Genomic DNA, 15,099 nt, shown 5'->3' on the forward strand with positions numbered 1-15,099 from the left:
ATATATTTAAAGTAATAACTTAACAATATATGTAAATGTTTTATGATATGTCTTTGTTGTAAATGTCTGTAATACAGATGCAGCCATTCAAAAGTTTTTTTATACATAGCATTCAGAAATACAATCGAAAATAGTTTTGTGGTGTATGCGTAGATGAAACTTTTCTAAAATGTATAACAAAATTAAAGACGATTAAAATCTGTAATCTGTAATCTTTCCACATGTAATGTCATTAGAAAGTACAATAAGTTCCTGCTTTGTCTAACGATGGCATCAAAAAAGAAACCTGTGCTTGATGATAATAAAGGGACTTAGAAGTCAAAGAAAATTATTTACGTTGTTTAATTTTAAACACTAAGTTATGAACGCAATTGGTGCTTCACAGCCATTGTGCATTATTGAGCTCTGCGCTTTCTCCTTTCCAATGCTACCTTTCCCTCTGACACAGTGCAGTGGGCAGCACACTGTTTTCAGAGCCTCTGATACGGGAAAAAAAACCTGCTGATCTGTTCTACATACCAGGAAGATAACAGAATATTATTTTTTTTAATCGAAACGTGTGTTGTGTTTATGAAATTCGTGTATTTTAAACGTTTAATTAAGTAGTAAAAACCTTACAGCATAAACAGAGATTCTAAGCTGATCATGAGGAAGAAAAATCACCCATTTTTAAAAAGTGGTTATTAACTATCGAAACCTGTTTTTTAAGCTTTTAAAGTCGTGCAATGTCTAAGTAGGAACACAACATTATATCTTGTTTTTGATTTATTTTTTAAGAATTAAAATAATCATTTGACCAGCCTAATTTTAAAGACCTCTTTTTGTGAAACTTTTCACAGCCTGTACAAAAAACTATATACACAATACTGCTGACAGCAGGAAAATTCCTATTCTTTACTCAGCAGCTTATTAAAAACAGCCCCCATGGTGTTCAAACCGATTTTCTTTACACAGAAGACTGACACAGCTTCGCACTGTGAACCTGTTTTACTAAGAAAACATGTGTCCGTGGGGGAAGGTGGAGTGTCTTTTGCTGGAAGACTCGTCCTATCCTACTTTGAAAAAAACAGTGAGACCGGTTTGATTCGGCACAGCCAGCACTCCTGCAGAGAGAGATGTAAACCGCGCAGCACCAGGCGAATGCACAACGTTAATGTAGGGCTTTCGGGCTCATGTGGATTTACGCCCTACAACCTGTGGTACCACTGTCTACATACGGTACGAACATGTGATATTTAGCAATATAAAAAATGTCAATATACTGTAGTGTCCATAATATTTGCTATTTTAGTTTTTCAAAGAAATGTTTATTTGTCAAAAGAAAACTCACAGAGATTGCTGGATTGAAACATCCAACCTCATGCTTACATATCAGTCACTTAAGCTGTCACGCCGCCAAGGCAAATCATAAGACATGCACTGAAACAGCAATACACATATCAATATAGAACTATAGCTATACCGTTATTAATTTATTTAGATACACAAATCCATTTTATATTCCCTATTTATCCAATTCTAAAAGTATGCTTTTGTTTATCCGATAACGAGCGTATTAGCAAAGGTTAGAAATATCAATTTTTCACGAAGTATATAAATGTACAGTAATATGGTCAGAAGGAGCAAGTAAAAACATTTCAAAATAACCACATGTACTGTAAGACTTTGATGCTTAAAATGTTTAGGGAGAAATGGAATACTGGTGTGTATTTTTTCTTTAAAATACCAAGACCAGCCATATACAGTACAGTTTACATACAGTAATATGTTTATGTTCCTAAATTAATATCGTTTATGACCTTCAGATGCGTTATGTTCCTCTTCTTTTTATGCTCAGCTACTAAAATTTCCCTTTAGTGGTAAAATTCCATATAAATATTCAATACTAAGCAGATTATAATGTGCACAGTAAACAGATTAAATGATCAAATCTTTTCACTACTGACCAATGCACCACGAGTGCCCCTGTCGGTATTTTTGGACAGCCAATCACGTACCGTGGCATATGCCGAGGTGGCTTGTGGTTAGTTGCGTGCTGTACAGGTTTGTACTGTGAACCTTGAATGGCTGCTTCTGTATATACTGTATACTGTATCATATAAATATACCACGATCCTTGAGCAGAGAATTAAATTTCTGCTGCGTTTGTGGAAGACACAAGACAACTTAAAGTCAATTGCTGGTCCGCAGTCATACCAAGCAACAGTTTAAAGGTACAGCCTTGTGGAAACAAGTTTAAACACTGAGTTTAAACACTGAAGTGCACAAAACACGTCAGGCCAAAAACTAAGAGCACCATGGGAGCTCATTCTTTGTGTACTGAAATGTTCTTAAAAAAAACAGAAGTAAACTGTAACAATTGATAAAACAACTTTAAAAGTATTGTTTTCAATTAAATTGAGCCGACAATTTAACTTACTGTGAAACATGAAGTATTCTTCTCTGATCTTCTTTATGCTCTTCATTGTTTCATTAAATATTTCTTTGTCTTTGTGATTCTGAAGACCTCTAGTGTATTTATCCTTTAGATTCGTAAATCTTTTCATGCAATTCTTTTTACAAAGTTCATTCAGCCATTGGTCTTTCAGTTTCTAAGTGGAATGGTAAAATTTGATGGAAATTCATGTTTTAATAAGCAAAGAAAAGGGATTATAAACAATAATAACAGGTTTCCTAAAGTGCTTTTCCTAAAGTTTCAATTAACAATATGTTTGCTGCTTCAATGAAGATATACACTTTGTTCTTTCCTTTTTCTGCACTAGACCATATCTACTAAGGCATACAAAACCATAATGTCACCTTTCCCTTTATTTTATTATCAAACTTGTGCATCTTTGTATTCTTTTTCTGTTAATGATAAATCAATTTGAAAAACTTTTGCGAAATGTGATACAACACACAGCATGGCATGATGAAAATTAATTTAGGAGGCGAATGTTACTTGGGAAATATTAGTGAATGTGTTGCAATGCATTGCTGTTCCTTAATGTGACACAGTTGATTTTAACCTCTGGTACTCTAATTCTCTATTACATCACTTCCTAAAGATCAGTAAATACATCTGTGGTTGTCTGTTTTTTTTTCCTGGACTACTGATGGCATGAATGAGTCTTGCTGTTAACCAGGCAATTTGTTTTACTCAAGCAGGGCAAACCTTCACCATTCTTGCATAAAAAAACCCATGTATTTTGGCTTTTTATACAGATTTTTAAGGAACTCGTTAACATTGGTCATCTGTGCTTTGAGCTCAGTATTTTGCTATCCCAAAGAACATATAACACACCTATCTGCTGACTAATTAATATTCATGTATGCAATGAAGTAGCTATTAATGTAAAACCTAGACACTTATACTTTCATTGCTCTTCAATAAACAGTGTAATTATTTTCACTAGATTAAAAAATTATTTAGGAAGATGGGAGATATTCAGGTTTTCAGAAAATATTAGCATTTCAGCCTTATTGATATTTATATGTAGCAAATGTGTATGCTTTTTATAAACAAAGTAAACAAGTTAGAACTATTTAACAATGAAATCAAGTACAGTATTCATTCTCTACTGATATTTTAATTTAGTATTTAGTATTTAATGACAAACTATTTTTTAGATTTACCTGTAACTCCTTCTTCTTTTCTTCCTTTTGATTCGTGCCGCTGGTATATTCCAGTTTTTTCATGAACTCCTCAATTACTTTGTCACATTTTTCATTGTAGTCTTTGCACAGTGCATCTTCATTGTGTGGAAGGTGAACTTCCATCTCTGTTACAATATTTTCCATGTTATCTTTTGCTAATAGAAATGTTTTGTTTATCCAGGCCTCATTCATTTCCAGAGCAGCTACTGTCAGACAGACATTGTCTTGTTTGTTCAGCATGTTGATGTAGGAGCGAGCCAGCTCCACAAAGGCTTCACAGAGGGGAAAAGAGTAATGTCAGGTGGTGATATGTTGAGATTAAGCAAATGAGAACAAACAAAATGTGTATATTTATACTGAAAAACCATAATAATACAACCAGTAATTACTGGAACTGACAGCACCTGTAATGCTTTTAATGCCTCAAACACTTAATAAAATAATGAAAAGTTCTTTGTAATATTTCCAGGATTTTAAAAATATTTAATAATATTACAGGGCAGTAAACATTAATATTTATCATGCTTTGTGTGAGATCCATATTTGCACTTTGAGGCATTAAGAGACACATCTGATTGACATTCCCAGACATAAAGTTGGGGCAACATGTCAAAGGAAATTAAAGACCAAGGGGCTGAGTTTCCTTTCTTCACTGAATGAGTCCAATACTGGAGAACCTTTGTGTCCTCCAGGTGCTGCTGTCAGTGGCCACATGGACTTTTTTGATATTACAGAAGCATTTCTTTCTCTCTGGGAAATCTTCTTCCACCTGGTGAAGGGGGTGAGATTACATTTTGACTTCTTCCCAGAAGATTGCTTATATCTCATTTCTTATATTCTCAGCAGTAAAATAAGTGCTGAGACGAGTTTTTACATTTGGTTAACTGATTTTTCAGAAATTAATAAAATTAGTTTTTAATGTAGTTTACATTAAAAACAAAGATGGATTTTCCCTCAGCTGCTCTAATTTGTGAGCATTCCTGAAGTAATTTCCTTAATTAAAAAATACATATTCTTTCATTAACACACTTTTCATATTATTACTATCAATATACAGTAATGAAACACATTAGTATTGCAACAATTGCAGTGATAACATTCAGAATTATTTGAAACATTAATGATGTAAAAATTCATTGGTTGTCCCTGTTTAAAAAAAAACACATTTCTGCACGAAAATGTAACAAAGCAAATATGTATTTTCAGGAAAAATATCACATCTTTCACCAGAAACTGAGGAATAAAAATGAAACTGCAATTAGAAATCTGCAATGTAATTATTCGTTCTTTGAATTCTGATGAGGACTGCATTTTAAATTCTAGTTTCTTCAAGGTATTATAAGAAGAAGAATCATACATACAATCACAAAACATTATTGCTACAAAATGTGACAATTTTTCCTTACTATTATTTATTTAATGTACACCAGCACTGACACAATGATCAGTTTATATCAGTGTATATACTGTAAACGTAAACGTTTTCTCCTCCTTGCTCATGAATTCATTCCTCCCCCTGTCTCCACCTCTGCACCAGCCCCTCAGCCACTCTTCTCTGAACTGGGCTTACAGTTTCCTCACCCTATAGCCTGGGAACATGGGTTCAGCCAAGTCTCTCTATGCATTGACATCTTAGTTTACTCATTTAATGATCACTCTTGAATACACTATATACTTCTGGGGAACCAAAACCATGTGTTTTATTTTATTACCTCCCAGTATAAAAGAGGTTAATTTGTCCCATAAATATGCTAAAACAAAGGATGAAAATGGAGACATTTTCAATGTGCCAATGTAACAGACCCCTCCCTCCACCCCAACATCCTTTGCAGCAGGTCCCTCATGCTCATCCTTCTTCAGTAAGGAGGCAACACTAATCTCCGACCAGCACTGTCAGTTCCTCAGCCAGGTGTACTGTCCAAAGTGTAAAGCCAAAGTGCTAAAAAAAGTGCTTTTTTACGTCAGCTCATTCCATTTTTAGAATTTGAACAAGAAAATCAAGAGATGTAATTGACAACAGTCGCATAACTGAATATCCACTGTCATTTAACAGAGCTGCTTGTGAAGGCTTTACCTCCTGGTGTGCAGACGAGACTTTTCACTGCCTTGGGAGCAGACTGTTTATCACGAACAGTGGTCACAAAGGTGTTGAGTGATGTTAGAAAGTCATGGTCTAAATCTTCATCTTTTATTTCCGGGAGTTTTCTGAAGAAGAATCAAGTACATATGTTAAAAACACTTAAGTAAGCATGCTCTTATTACCAAACTTACATATAATAAAGAAATGTAAATAGAAATTATAGTTTACTTAAATTTATAAATTATAGTTTACTACTTAAAATGTGGATCCATCAGGTAAGATAGAATAGGATTTTAGGAACAGTAGAATGTTATAATTATTATAATAATTAGAGTGATAATTAATATCATATTATGATGTCAGGCAAATCAAAATAATAGGGGTACAGGGGTAAGACTAAGTGACAGAAAACAAAACTGTTTAGCAGAGGTGAAAAGCAAATAAGGAAGAAAAGATGATCTATGAATAGATTGTGTCTCACTTGTTTTTTCCTCACCAAAACAAATCCTAATACATTAGCAAGGATGTGAGGGGACAACAAAAACAGAAGGTTTGAGTTTGAGAGGAAATTACAGACAGAAGTAAGCAGAGTCTGTTGAGTACAGATGATATTTGACCCTTCCTTTCAAATACTGTACACACACTGGAAAGGAGAAATTATATAAAGCACAGCAAACTTTCAAAAACAAGAACAAAATGTTTAAGTATTTGGCAATTCCTGAATAGTTTATTATATTATTATATATAAATAAAAAGTATACTTACTTGAGCGCTTTCCCAAGAGCTGGTTGTGGCAGAATATGAATTTCTGTTTTGTCAAAGACTTCCTTATATTTTGTCTTTGTTTCTTTATCCAAGGCATTCAGAAACTTGTCCTTAAACTTATCATGATCAAATTCTTCAAACTGGAAATCTCTTATCAGTATATAGAACAAGTTCGGAAGGTAATCTTTAAGTGACTTATTTTTCTCCTCACTGACGAAAGACATCTGATGTACAACTTGTAAGAGGCAGCTGTACTGGGTTTCAGGAAAAAAAAAATCTATGACGTCACATTGATAATGGCCTTTAATTAAAAAATAGAGTTTAACATTGCTGATATTTTTAAATCACTGAACAGTCCTTCGGATGAGACGTAAAACCGAGGTCCTGACTCTCTGTGGTCATTAAAAATCCCAGGGCGTTTCTCAAAAAGAGTAGGGGTGTAACCCCGGTGTCCTGGCCAAATTTCCCCATTGGCCTTTACCAATCATGACCTCCTAATAATCCCCATCTATGAACTGGCTACATTACTCTGCTCTCCTCCCCACTGATAGCTGATGTGTGGTGAGCGGTCTGGCGCACTATGGCTGCCGTCGCATCATCCAGGTGGATGCTGCACATTGGTGGTGGTGGAGGGGAGTCCCCATTACCTGTAAAGCGCTTTGAGTGGAGTGTCCAGAAAAGCGCTATATAAGTGTAAGCAATTATTATTATTATTATTATTTGAAAAATTCTTAACACTGCATCACTTACAATAAGCACTTGTCCATTTCAGAGTCCCAGGAGAGATGGATCCTACCCAGGAATCAATGTGCAAAAGGCAGGATACACCCTGGACAGGACATCAATCCATCACAGGGCATACACTCACACCAGGGCCAACTCTACCAAACCACTTGGTTAAGCACCTGGAGGAAACCCATGCAAAGAGTATGCAGAGAGCACCCCAGGAATTACACCAAGGGCCCCAGTGCTGCAAGGCTGCAATGATAATCACAGTGCCAATGCACCACCTGGTTTAAACATGGATAATAATATTTTCTTATTTATAATCTCTTTGTTAGTCAGAAACAATAATTTTGATATGTGTTTTAAATTCCAATATAAGTCTTCATTGTCCTTTTTTTCCTGTAATGTCCTGTTGAAATGCTCCAGAAATCTGATTTTGGCTTTTATTTTGGCTTTTATTGGACTTTTGCAGTTCTAGATAATTAGATTGTTTCAGTTTCAGTTTCATATGATTAGAATATGATTAGAAGCTGTCATAAGATTATAAAAAATATTTTACAGCAGACTTCATTAACACTCTGACTGCACATATGTACTTGTGGTTCAGTACTGAAAGGGGTGAAGTGAAGTGACCCAGCAATGATATTAACTAATTCTCCAATTAGACAACTCCACACAGCTGGTACAGTAACAGTACTGGGCATCATGGGTGACACAAATCAGCATAAACAAAGATCACCACAGCTCACCCCAGAATTCACTTTAAACTGAAAACTAAATCTGCTCATGAAATTGGAGGATTATGTAAAGCTCAAGATTTCTTTTTTAGTAATTTATATTGTTGTATAGTTTAAAATGTTTTCTTCCCAAGGATACAGAATTTCTTCAATAGCGCTTCTGTCGATACATCCTTTGATGTTGAAGATTATACTGCTGGACAGCAGTGTTGTCAGTAAAAATATAGTCTTATCAGTTATGAGCCTATTTTCACAGTCGTCCAATCCCTCAGTATCCAGAAGCAGGAGACAGGCATTTGTGTGGAAAGGGTGTGGTCTGGACCACATCCAAATGCCTTTGGTACATCCTTCCACTCCATGTCCAACTTTGAATCCTTGGTCTTCATTAAAGAACCGAGACAGCAAGTAAGACTTTCCAGTCCTGTGCTTACCCACAATGCCAATCACCTCTGCAACACCTGTCATTCCTGACAGAACTTCAGCTGCCCTCTCATTGAGTACAACTTTATCATTCTGGATCTCAATGAATATCTGTGGAGTTGCCATCATGCCTATTCTGCTCCTGGTAAAATAAGAGAAAACTAACTTAAGAATACATTAACTCATTTTTCACTATTTTATACTATGTGAATTTTGTAAAAATTCTATAGGTTCTGATTCTTATTAATTCATTCAGGATACCTGTGCCACAACAAATTGACTGTAAAAACATGTATACGTACTATAGCTGTCAACAGTTAATGTATATTGATTAGTTTTACACATTATCACAATTCCTTGAACCAGCAATACAAATTGATTCTGAAATTTGCATTATAAGTCAAAGTCATAACTTGGAAGTGATTATATAATGGAACAGTGTTATAAGTTGGTGACTAACTCCTGATTCAACAGCAGCTAGGCAACATTCATTATTTTGTGATCACAAATAACTTAAGGGAGTAGACAGAGGTCTGATTTATGCAAGATTATTTGAAACCATGAAGTCAGCTCTGACTGGATGGCATAAAAATGTGACCTGTGGGAAAACTGGTTTGCCTATGGTTATACTCGATTAGAGCAATACAAATATGAAAAATGCCATTTGGCTAATTTTCCCATTTGGTAGTTAGTTAATTGATCTGGGGACTCATTCAGCTGTTTCTTGAAAAATAAAGACAGGTGTCACATAGAAAACAAAATAAATTCACCTCCCGAATCACAACCCAAATCTCTAATCACCACCAGAGGGCCCCACACGAGAAAACCAATATCACTCTTCCCTAACAGCCAAGTGAATATCTCTCTAATCATCATCACCTTTAATTAGGAGCATTATATTAAAGGCTCAAGTGGCTACTCTAGCATTCATGCCAGGACCATGAGCCTTCAGCTCAGATAATCCTCTCTTCTCTACTTCAGAGAAATAAAATCCTTAACTGAGTTTTAACATTCGCCCTAAAAACCTTCCGAAAAGCTAAATATGGAGCGACTACAAGCTGACTTTCTACTTCTGTCTGGGATATTGAGCCTGAAACCGGTGAAAGGTGTCGCTAAAACCCACACAATGTCACACAGGCTGTTAAATTTAACCATATTACTGTCTAGCTTGTTCCACACTTTGCTAACAAGTCTGCATGCCTGCATCTCTGAATAATGGGGAATTTATTATTCTTTGAGTTTCTACAAAGGCTAGAAGGACTGTGAACCTCTCTCAAGGAGAGATAAGAATTGTACTGAAACAGACATAAAACCATTTAGCCAAGAACAAAACAGGGCTAGTGATTCTCAAGTCAAGAGAGGTGATTTCCCAACACCTGATACAAGGCCATAATTTAAGGGCCACTACTTAGTAAGAAATGCAAGAAGGACTTTTTTTAAGATTCATTTTAAAGGAACTGACCAAACATACCTTAAAATCATCCATAAATAGATATTTTATTTATCACATTTAAAAGAAACAGAACCAACTGCATTAAACTAAGAGAAACAATGGATATCTGAGCAAATGCCTGTAACTACTGTATCACTTGTATGGTCTTAAATTAAAGAGCAATTCATAATTAAACAGTTGGAACAGTTGGAATCCTGGTTACAACAAGCATTACTGTAAGGATTTTTCAGATTTTTCTGATCCATCAACATCGATTGAGGGTCCAGGTTTGAGTCTAGTGAATACATGAGGATACAATCCTCTCCAATTGCTTGTAAAGCAAGTCAGAATTTTGACCTATTAAAATTGCATCCTTCATTCTGTATTGATAAAAGACTATATTAAGTACTGGATGTGTTGCCACATGTTTCATTCCCTTACGAAAGCTTAAACCTACATTATTAAATTAAAATACAATATAATTCATCATTATCATTTCAGAAATAAACAGGCTGTACTTGTTTGGTATCAAATGAATGGGCAAAGCATGAGTAGGTCAGAAATCTAATAATCTAATATTAACTTTGTAAATTTTACTCAGAAGAAGTTTTGAGTTTTCTCAATTATTGGATATTTTATCCTGTCTTTCCTGTTAGAAGCAATAAAAATTTCTGAAGGCAAGATATGCAAATCACAGGTTTGAACTGGCCAATCAGAACCCTGGAAGAAAAGACTCTGGTATGTCTTTGTCTGAGGCTAATCAATAGAGCAAGCCAAGAGCCACACTTTGGAAGTCTGGAAGTTTTAGAAGACCTTAGGTCCTACTAGTGGATGTCAAGTCTAAAGGAATTCAGCAGACAAGGGAGAAGAAGTAACAAAGAGCTCAGCTAGACAAGAGGAGTAAAGTCTGATCCACTGCTCCACCCTCTCCAGCCAGCAGCCCATCTACATGAGCTCCACAGCAACTCTGGATCAGCTTCTGAGCAGAGTCACAGCAGTCTTCTACTTAACAAATCCGCACCAGATGATGCCTACTTCCCCGCTATCCAAGACATAAGCAATACGGACGCAAAGCTTTTTTAGTTTGCACTGTTCCTTAATATATATATGTATTTATTAACTTTGTGTTTGGTTTATCTTGATAAAGACTTAATGTAACATGATGCCTTCTGCCTCAAATTAGAATTTGACTTTGTTAACACTACTCTATAACTTAGCAACTTGCACTTTTCAAATTCTCTATTTCCAACCATTTCCACTTTCCTTTCCAAAGGCCTTTGTTGTATTAATTGTATTTCTAATAAACTCATCTGTTTTAATAAACTGAAGGAATCTGGATTTGAATTCACACAGATCAACCTCACCTTTATCTTGAATTAGGAATATTCAGCACAGTGGTAATTATCACATTAAACTGGCTGTGTTTTCAGAGGATATGGTCATCTAAGGGTTGGTGTGGTGATAAACACCAGATCACAAGACCTGTTTTATCCTTCTATTGGTGTTTCAGTAACCTCGGACACATGGTTTTGGTCGTGTGCTGGAAAGTGCTTACAGCAGTGCCTAACCTTTAGTCACATGTGCTGTACATGATTTACTGAAGATTCAGGCAACCCTCCAAAACCATCTGATGCACAGCTTCCTGTTCTCAGCTTTACATATACTTCCATGTAGTCCTCACTTGTGTCTTCTAATTTGTATTTAATTGTGATGAATTTGTCAGTACCTTTGAGGATATTGAATACTTTATCAAATCCCCTTGATCTTCTCTGTTCGAGACATAAAGGCTTTGGTCCTTCAGTCTGTCAGTGTAGGACATTCTCCTGAGTCCCAAACTGTATCTGGTAGTTATCAGACTTAATTCTAACAGGAATATATATATATATATTGTTGTTGTTGTTGTTGTTGTTTTAGTGTGGTGAGCAAAAGTGTACACAGTATACCAAATGAGGCCTTACTATTACTATATTATGTGATTTTAACCTTTTAGTACTCCTGTTTGTCATATGTCCAGAGGCCATTTCCAGATGGAATAATGTCCCCTGAAACATTCTGTATTAATTTTGTAAGTACAGACAGTTGAGGCCTGGTTGACAGCTTAAATTGAAACTAATATAACATTCCCTGATTTGCATTCTGCTCTAATAGATGTATAATCTAACATTTTGTTTTGCCTTTCTTTCTTAATGTTTTTATTATTTCCAGGAATTGTCTAGAAGATATGTGCTCATATTATCCAATGTGTATACATTGCGTGTTCATGACTCGCTTGTGAGCATGTTTCCACACCTGTCTTTTCCTGATAATAACAGCAGAGCTGACCCATGTAAAACTATCCTCACTGTGAGGAAAAGGACTGCTTACCTTCCTCTTCTCAAGAAAATATGTTACACAGGCTCCACTGTGACTCTGCCATGTAGGAATGTTAATTAATTTGGGTAGTATGGTGTCATATGAACAGTGACTCACACACCTGGGAACTGACAGGCAGCTGTAGCACCAGACAGTTGCACAGAGAAATTCAATATAAAAATTGCACTCTCCATTCAACAAGATATATTAACATGTCCAACAACTGCATAGCTGCTTGTTTTAATTTTCATAGTAAGGGACACACTGTCACAACTACAGGAAGGGCTCTGTTTCAGTCTCACTACATTTGTTTCCACTGTGCATTTAAAACAGCCTTAAACTTTGAATAATACAATTTTATCTGTCAACATTGTAGTATGTACTGCATATTTCCAAACTTCAGTATCTCAGATTTACTGGTTTAACCGTAATTAACAATAAAACAGGATGGTTTTGAGACTTTATCTACTTACATGGGATCTCACTTGTTTAATGTTTTGATAATTTAATATCCTTATTTTTAACTTAATCTCAGCAAAATGTGTTTCCAGTGCTTTGGGTTTTACAAAAGAAACACAAATCTGGAAATAATTTCTCCTGGTGGCATAACTCAAGGGACCAATTGTATCGACCCCAAAGCAGCGAGCCAACTGGAGTTCAGCCTGTGCAAAACTAGTGAGCAAACTTAAGATCAAATGCAATGAACATGGCTGAAATTTGTCCACAGCTCCATTCTGAACCTGTCCTGAATTACAATGAACCCAAAGTAACAACTGCTGCCCTCTACATATTATTGTAGTAGTAGATTAATTTAAACCACCTCTTCACAGGTTTTAAGCAACTCAGTAGCGGACTAAGCACGGGATCCCATTAGAACTTTCCTGAACATAGTGGAAATGATACCTTCACTAAATGATGAACTTAGCATCTTTAGCTTGACATTTATTGTAAAATTTACCTACAATACTTGAGGGGCTTTCCAGACACAACAATTATTTATCAATACAAGTATTTATTAATAAAAGTGTAATCTGTTAATAATGAAGTTTAATATCTATCTTTATCAGTAGCTGTACTACAGAAAATGCATGTTTAACCTAACACTAACCCTTTTGTATGTGATAGTTAATTTTTCAGATAACCAGGGGAGGGAAGAGAACTGAAATCAAGGAAATACAAATTGAAATGGAGTGTAATTCTTACATGTGTTCTGTTACATCTGGGAGTTAATTGAATAGATTTGTTGTATTTTTCTTTGGGATTTGACTCTTCACTTGTGTTTCTCAGGGAAAGCAGGGATATTGGGGATGCAAAGAATAAGTTGTACTGTATAGGCAAAGGTATGGGTAAGTTAAAGAAAAAAAAAACATATTATTAAAAGTGATAATCTAAGACAATTCTTTGGAACAGTGTCCTTTCTCATATCTGTGGCTGTGGTCCAACAATAATGGTGTTGAAATGTGCGGAAAGATTTGGAGACGAACAGGAGGCCCATCCAGTCGGTAACAAGGTTGAGCAAGACCGCACATGCCTCAGTGACGGTGCTGTTAATGGAATAGTACACAGACCACATGAAAGGCAAGGAAAAGGTGGTTTTAAAATTTCAAGATCAGAGGAACAGCAATTAACTGAAAAGATCTGTTACAGAGCTCTAAGTTTTCCTTTTTAGAGCTGTAAATGTAACTTGTTTTTGTAGATCAAATCCACATATTGATGTTAATTCTATTTAAAAAATAAAATGACTAACGCTGTTGGACATTAGATGATGCTTTGTGTAACATTTGTTTTCACTCAGCTGTAAGGAAAATGCACTACGCGCCATTATTTTAATTAAAAACTCTTAATGTAGATGAGTTGTACAACAAACATTACAACAAATGCAGCCCCTGAAGTTGCATAACACTTACGTTAAAATTATTGCAGACACAAAAGTAGCTTATGCCTATTATAACACCGAAATAGCAATGTGTTTGCTTTATTTGTCTGAAGGATCTCTGTATGAATCAGTATAATTTATCAATGGAAATAAAAACTGCTATAATACATGTTCAAGCTTAACACGCACCTGCTATTATCGTTTGTTCGTTTGTGATTAAATGCAATTGAGTATCTCATAAGCAGTTACCTTCTCTGGTTTATTTCAATATAAATGCCGTTCTTAAATTCAAATTAACATTAAATTGCCAAGAACATTCAGTTATATATTAACACAAGACAGATAAATGAATAATTATGGCTGACATATTAACGCACTGAACAGACTAATTGAAAAGCTCTGATTCAGAGCACCGGCAGTTCTTGCTAATTTGAACAACAACGATGCTGAACCCTCAGCACCGTACGAAACACAAGTTCATTTGGTCCCCAGCTTTTTTTGGTCCCCAGCAGTTTTCGTTGCATCTGAACTCAGAGCTGGAGATGATCTCCTGATAGTACCTCATTAAGTACTCCGGAGCTTAAGCAGAACGTGCTAAATCTGAAAGTTCGTTGAAATTGAATGATCTTGACACAGTGGCCTGTCTTGTAATCATGAGCCGAAAAGGTCGAAAGACGCATCCTCACAATAAACACCTTTGCATTTCTGGGCACTTGTGCCATCGTTACTAATCTATTCTATCTGCGCTTCCAAACTATTCAATGTTGAGATTTTGACAGCTACATTTATGTATATGAAATACTATGAAGGCAAACATAGGATTACTGGGACTATTAGAAGCAGAACTAGAAGAAAGCAAAAACATTATAGGAGTCCCATTTATTAAGGTGTATTTGCCTAGATTTTAGTTCACTTCACTCCATAGAATATTAATCTACGTCACAGTATGTCTCCCAGAAATCTATCACAAATGATCAAAATGATGACACTTGCTTCAAGACTGGAATACAATTTCAGTTTTATATTTCAATACAGTATATTAACAGTCACTAATGTTTAAATTAAGTTCATATTA

General features: G+C 35.5%; 1 protein-coding gene across 3 annotated transcripts in view; it reads right to left on the reverse strand.

The window, feature by feature from the left end:
• The window catches only part of LOC148664338 (guanylate-binding protein 5-like), a 30,770-nt gene that overhangs the window by 12,896 nt on the left and 2,775 nt on the right, over positions 1–15,099 (reverse strand). For all 3 annotated transcript variants that reach the window (XM_088631488.1, XM_088631490.1, XM_088631489.1), the window contains exons 3-7: positions 8,084–8,506; positions 6,482–6,730; positions 5,711–5,841; positions 3,616–3,908; positions 2,420–2,591 (exon numbers count right to left, since the gene is read on the reverse strand). In XM_088631488.1, the coding sequence (XP_088487614.1) occupies positions 2,420–2,591; positions 3,616–3,908; positions 5,711–5,841; positions 6,482–6,730; positions 8,084–8,493 (1,255 nt within the window). In that variant the 5' untranslated portion in view covers positions 8,494–8,506. The remainder of the gene's footprint in view (positions 1–2,419; positions 2,592–3,615; positions 3,909–5,710; positions 5,842–6,481; positions 6,731–8,083; positions 8,507–15,099) is intronic.

This window comes from Lepisosteus platostomus, chromosome 5, assembly GCF_059453375.1.
Source record: "Lepisosteus platostomus isolate fLepPlt1 chromosome 5, fLepPlt1.hap1, whole genome shotgun sequence".
Classification (NCBI taxonomy): domain Eukaryota; kingdom Metazoa; phylum Chordata; class Actinopteri; order Semionotiformes; family Lepisosteidae; genus Lepisosteus; species Lepisosteus platostomus.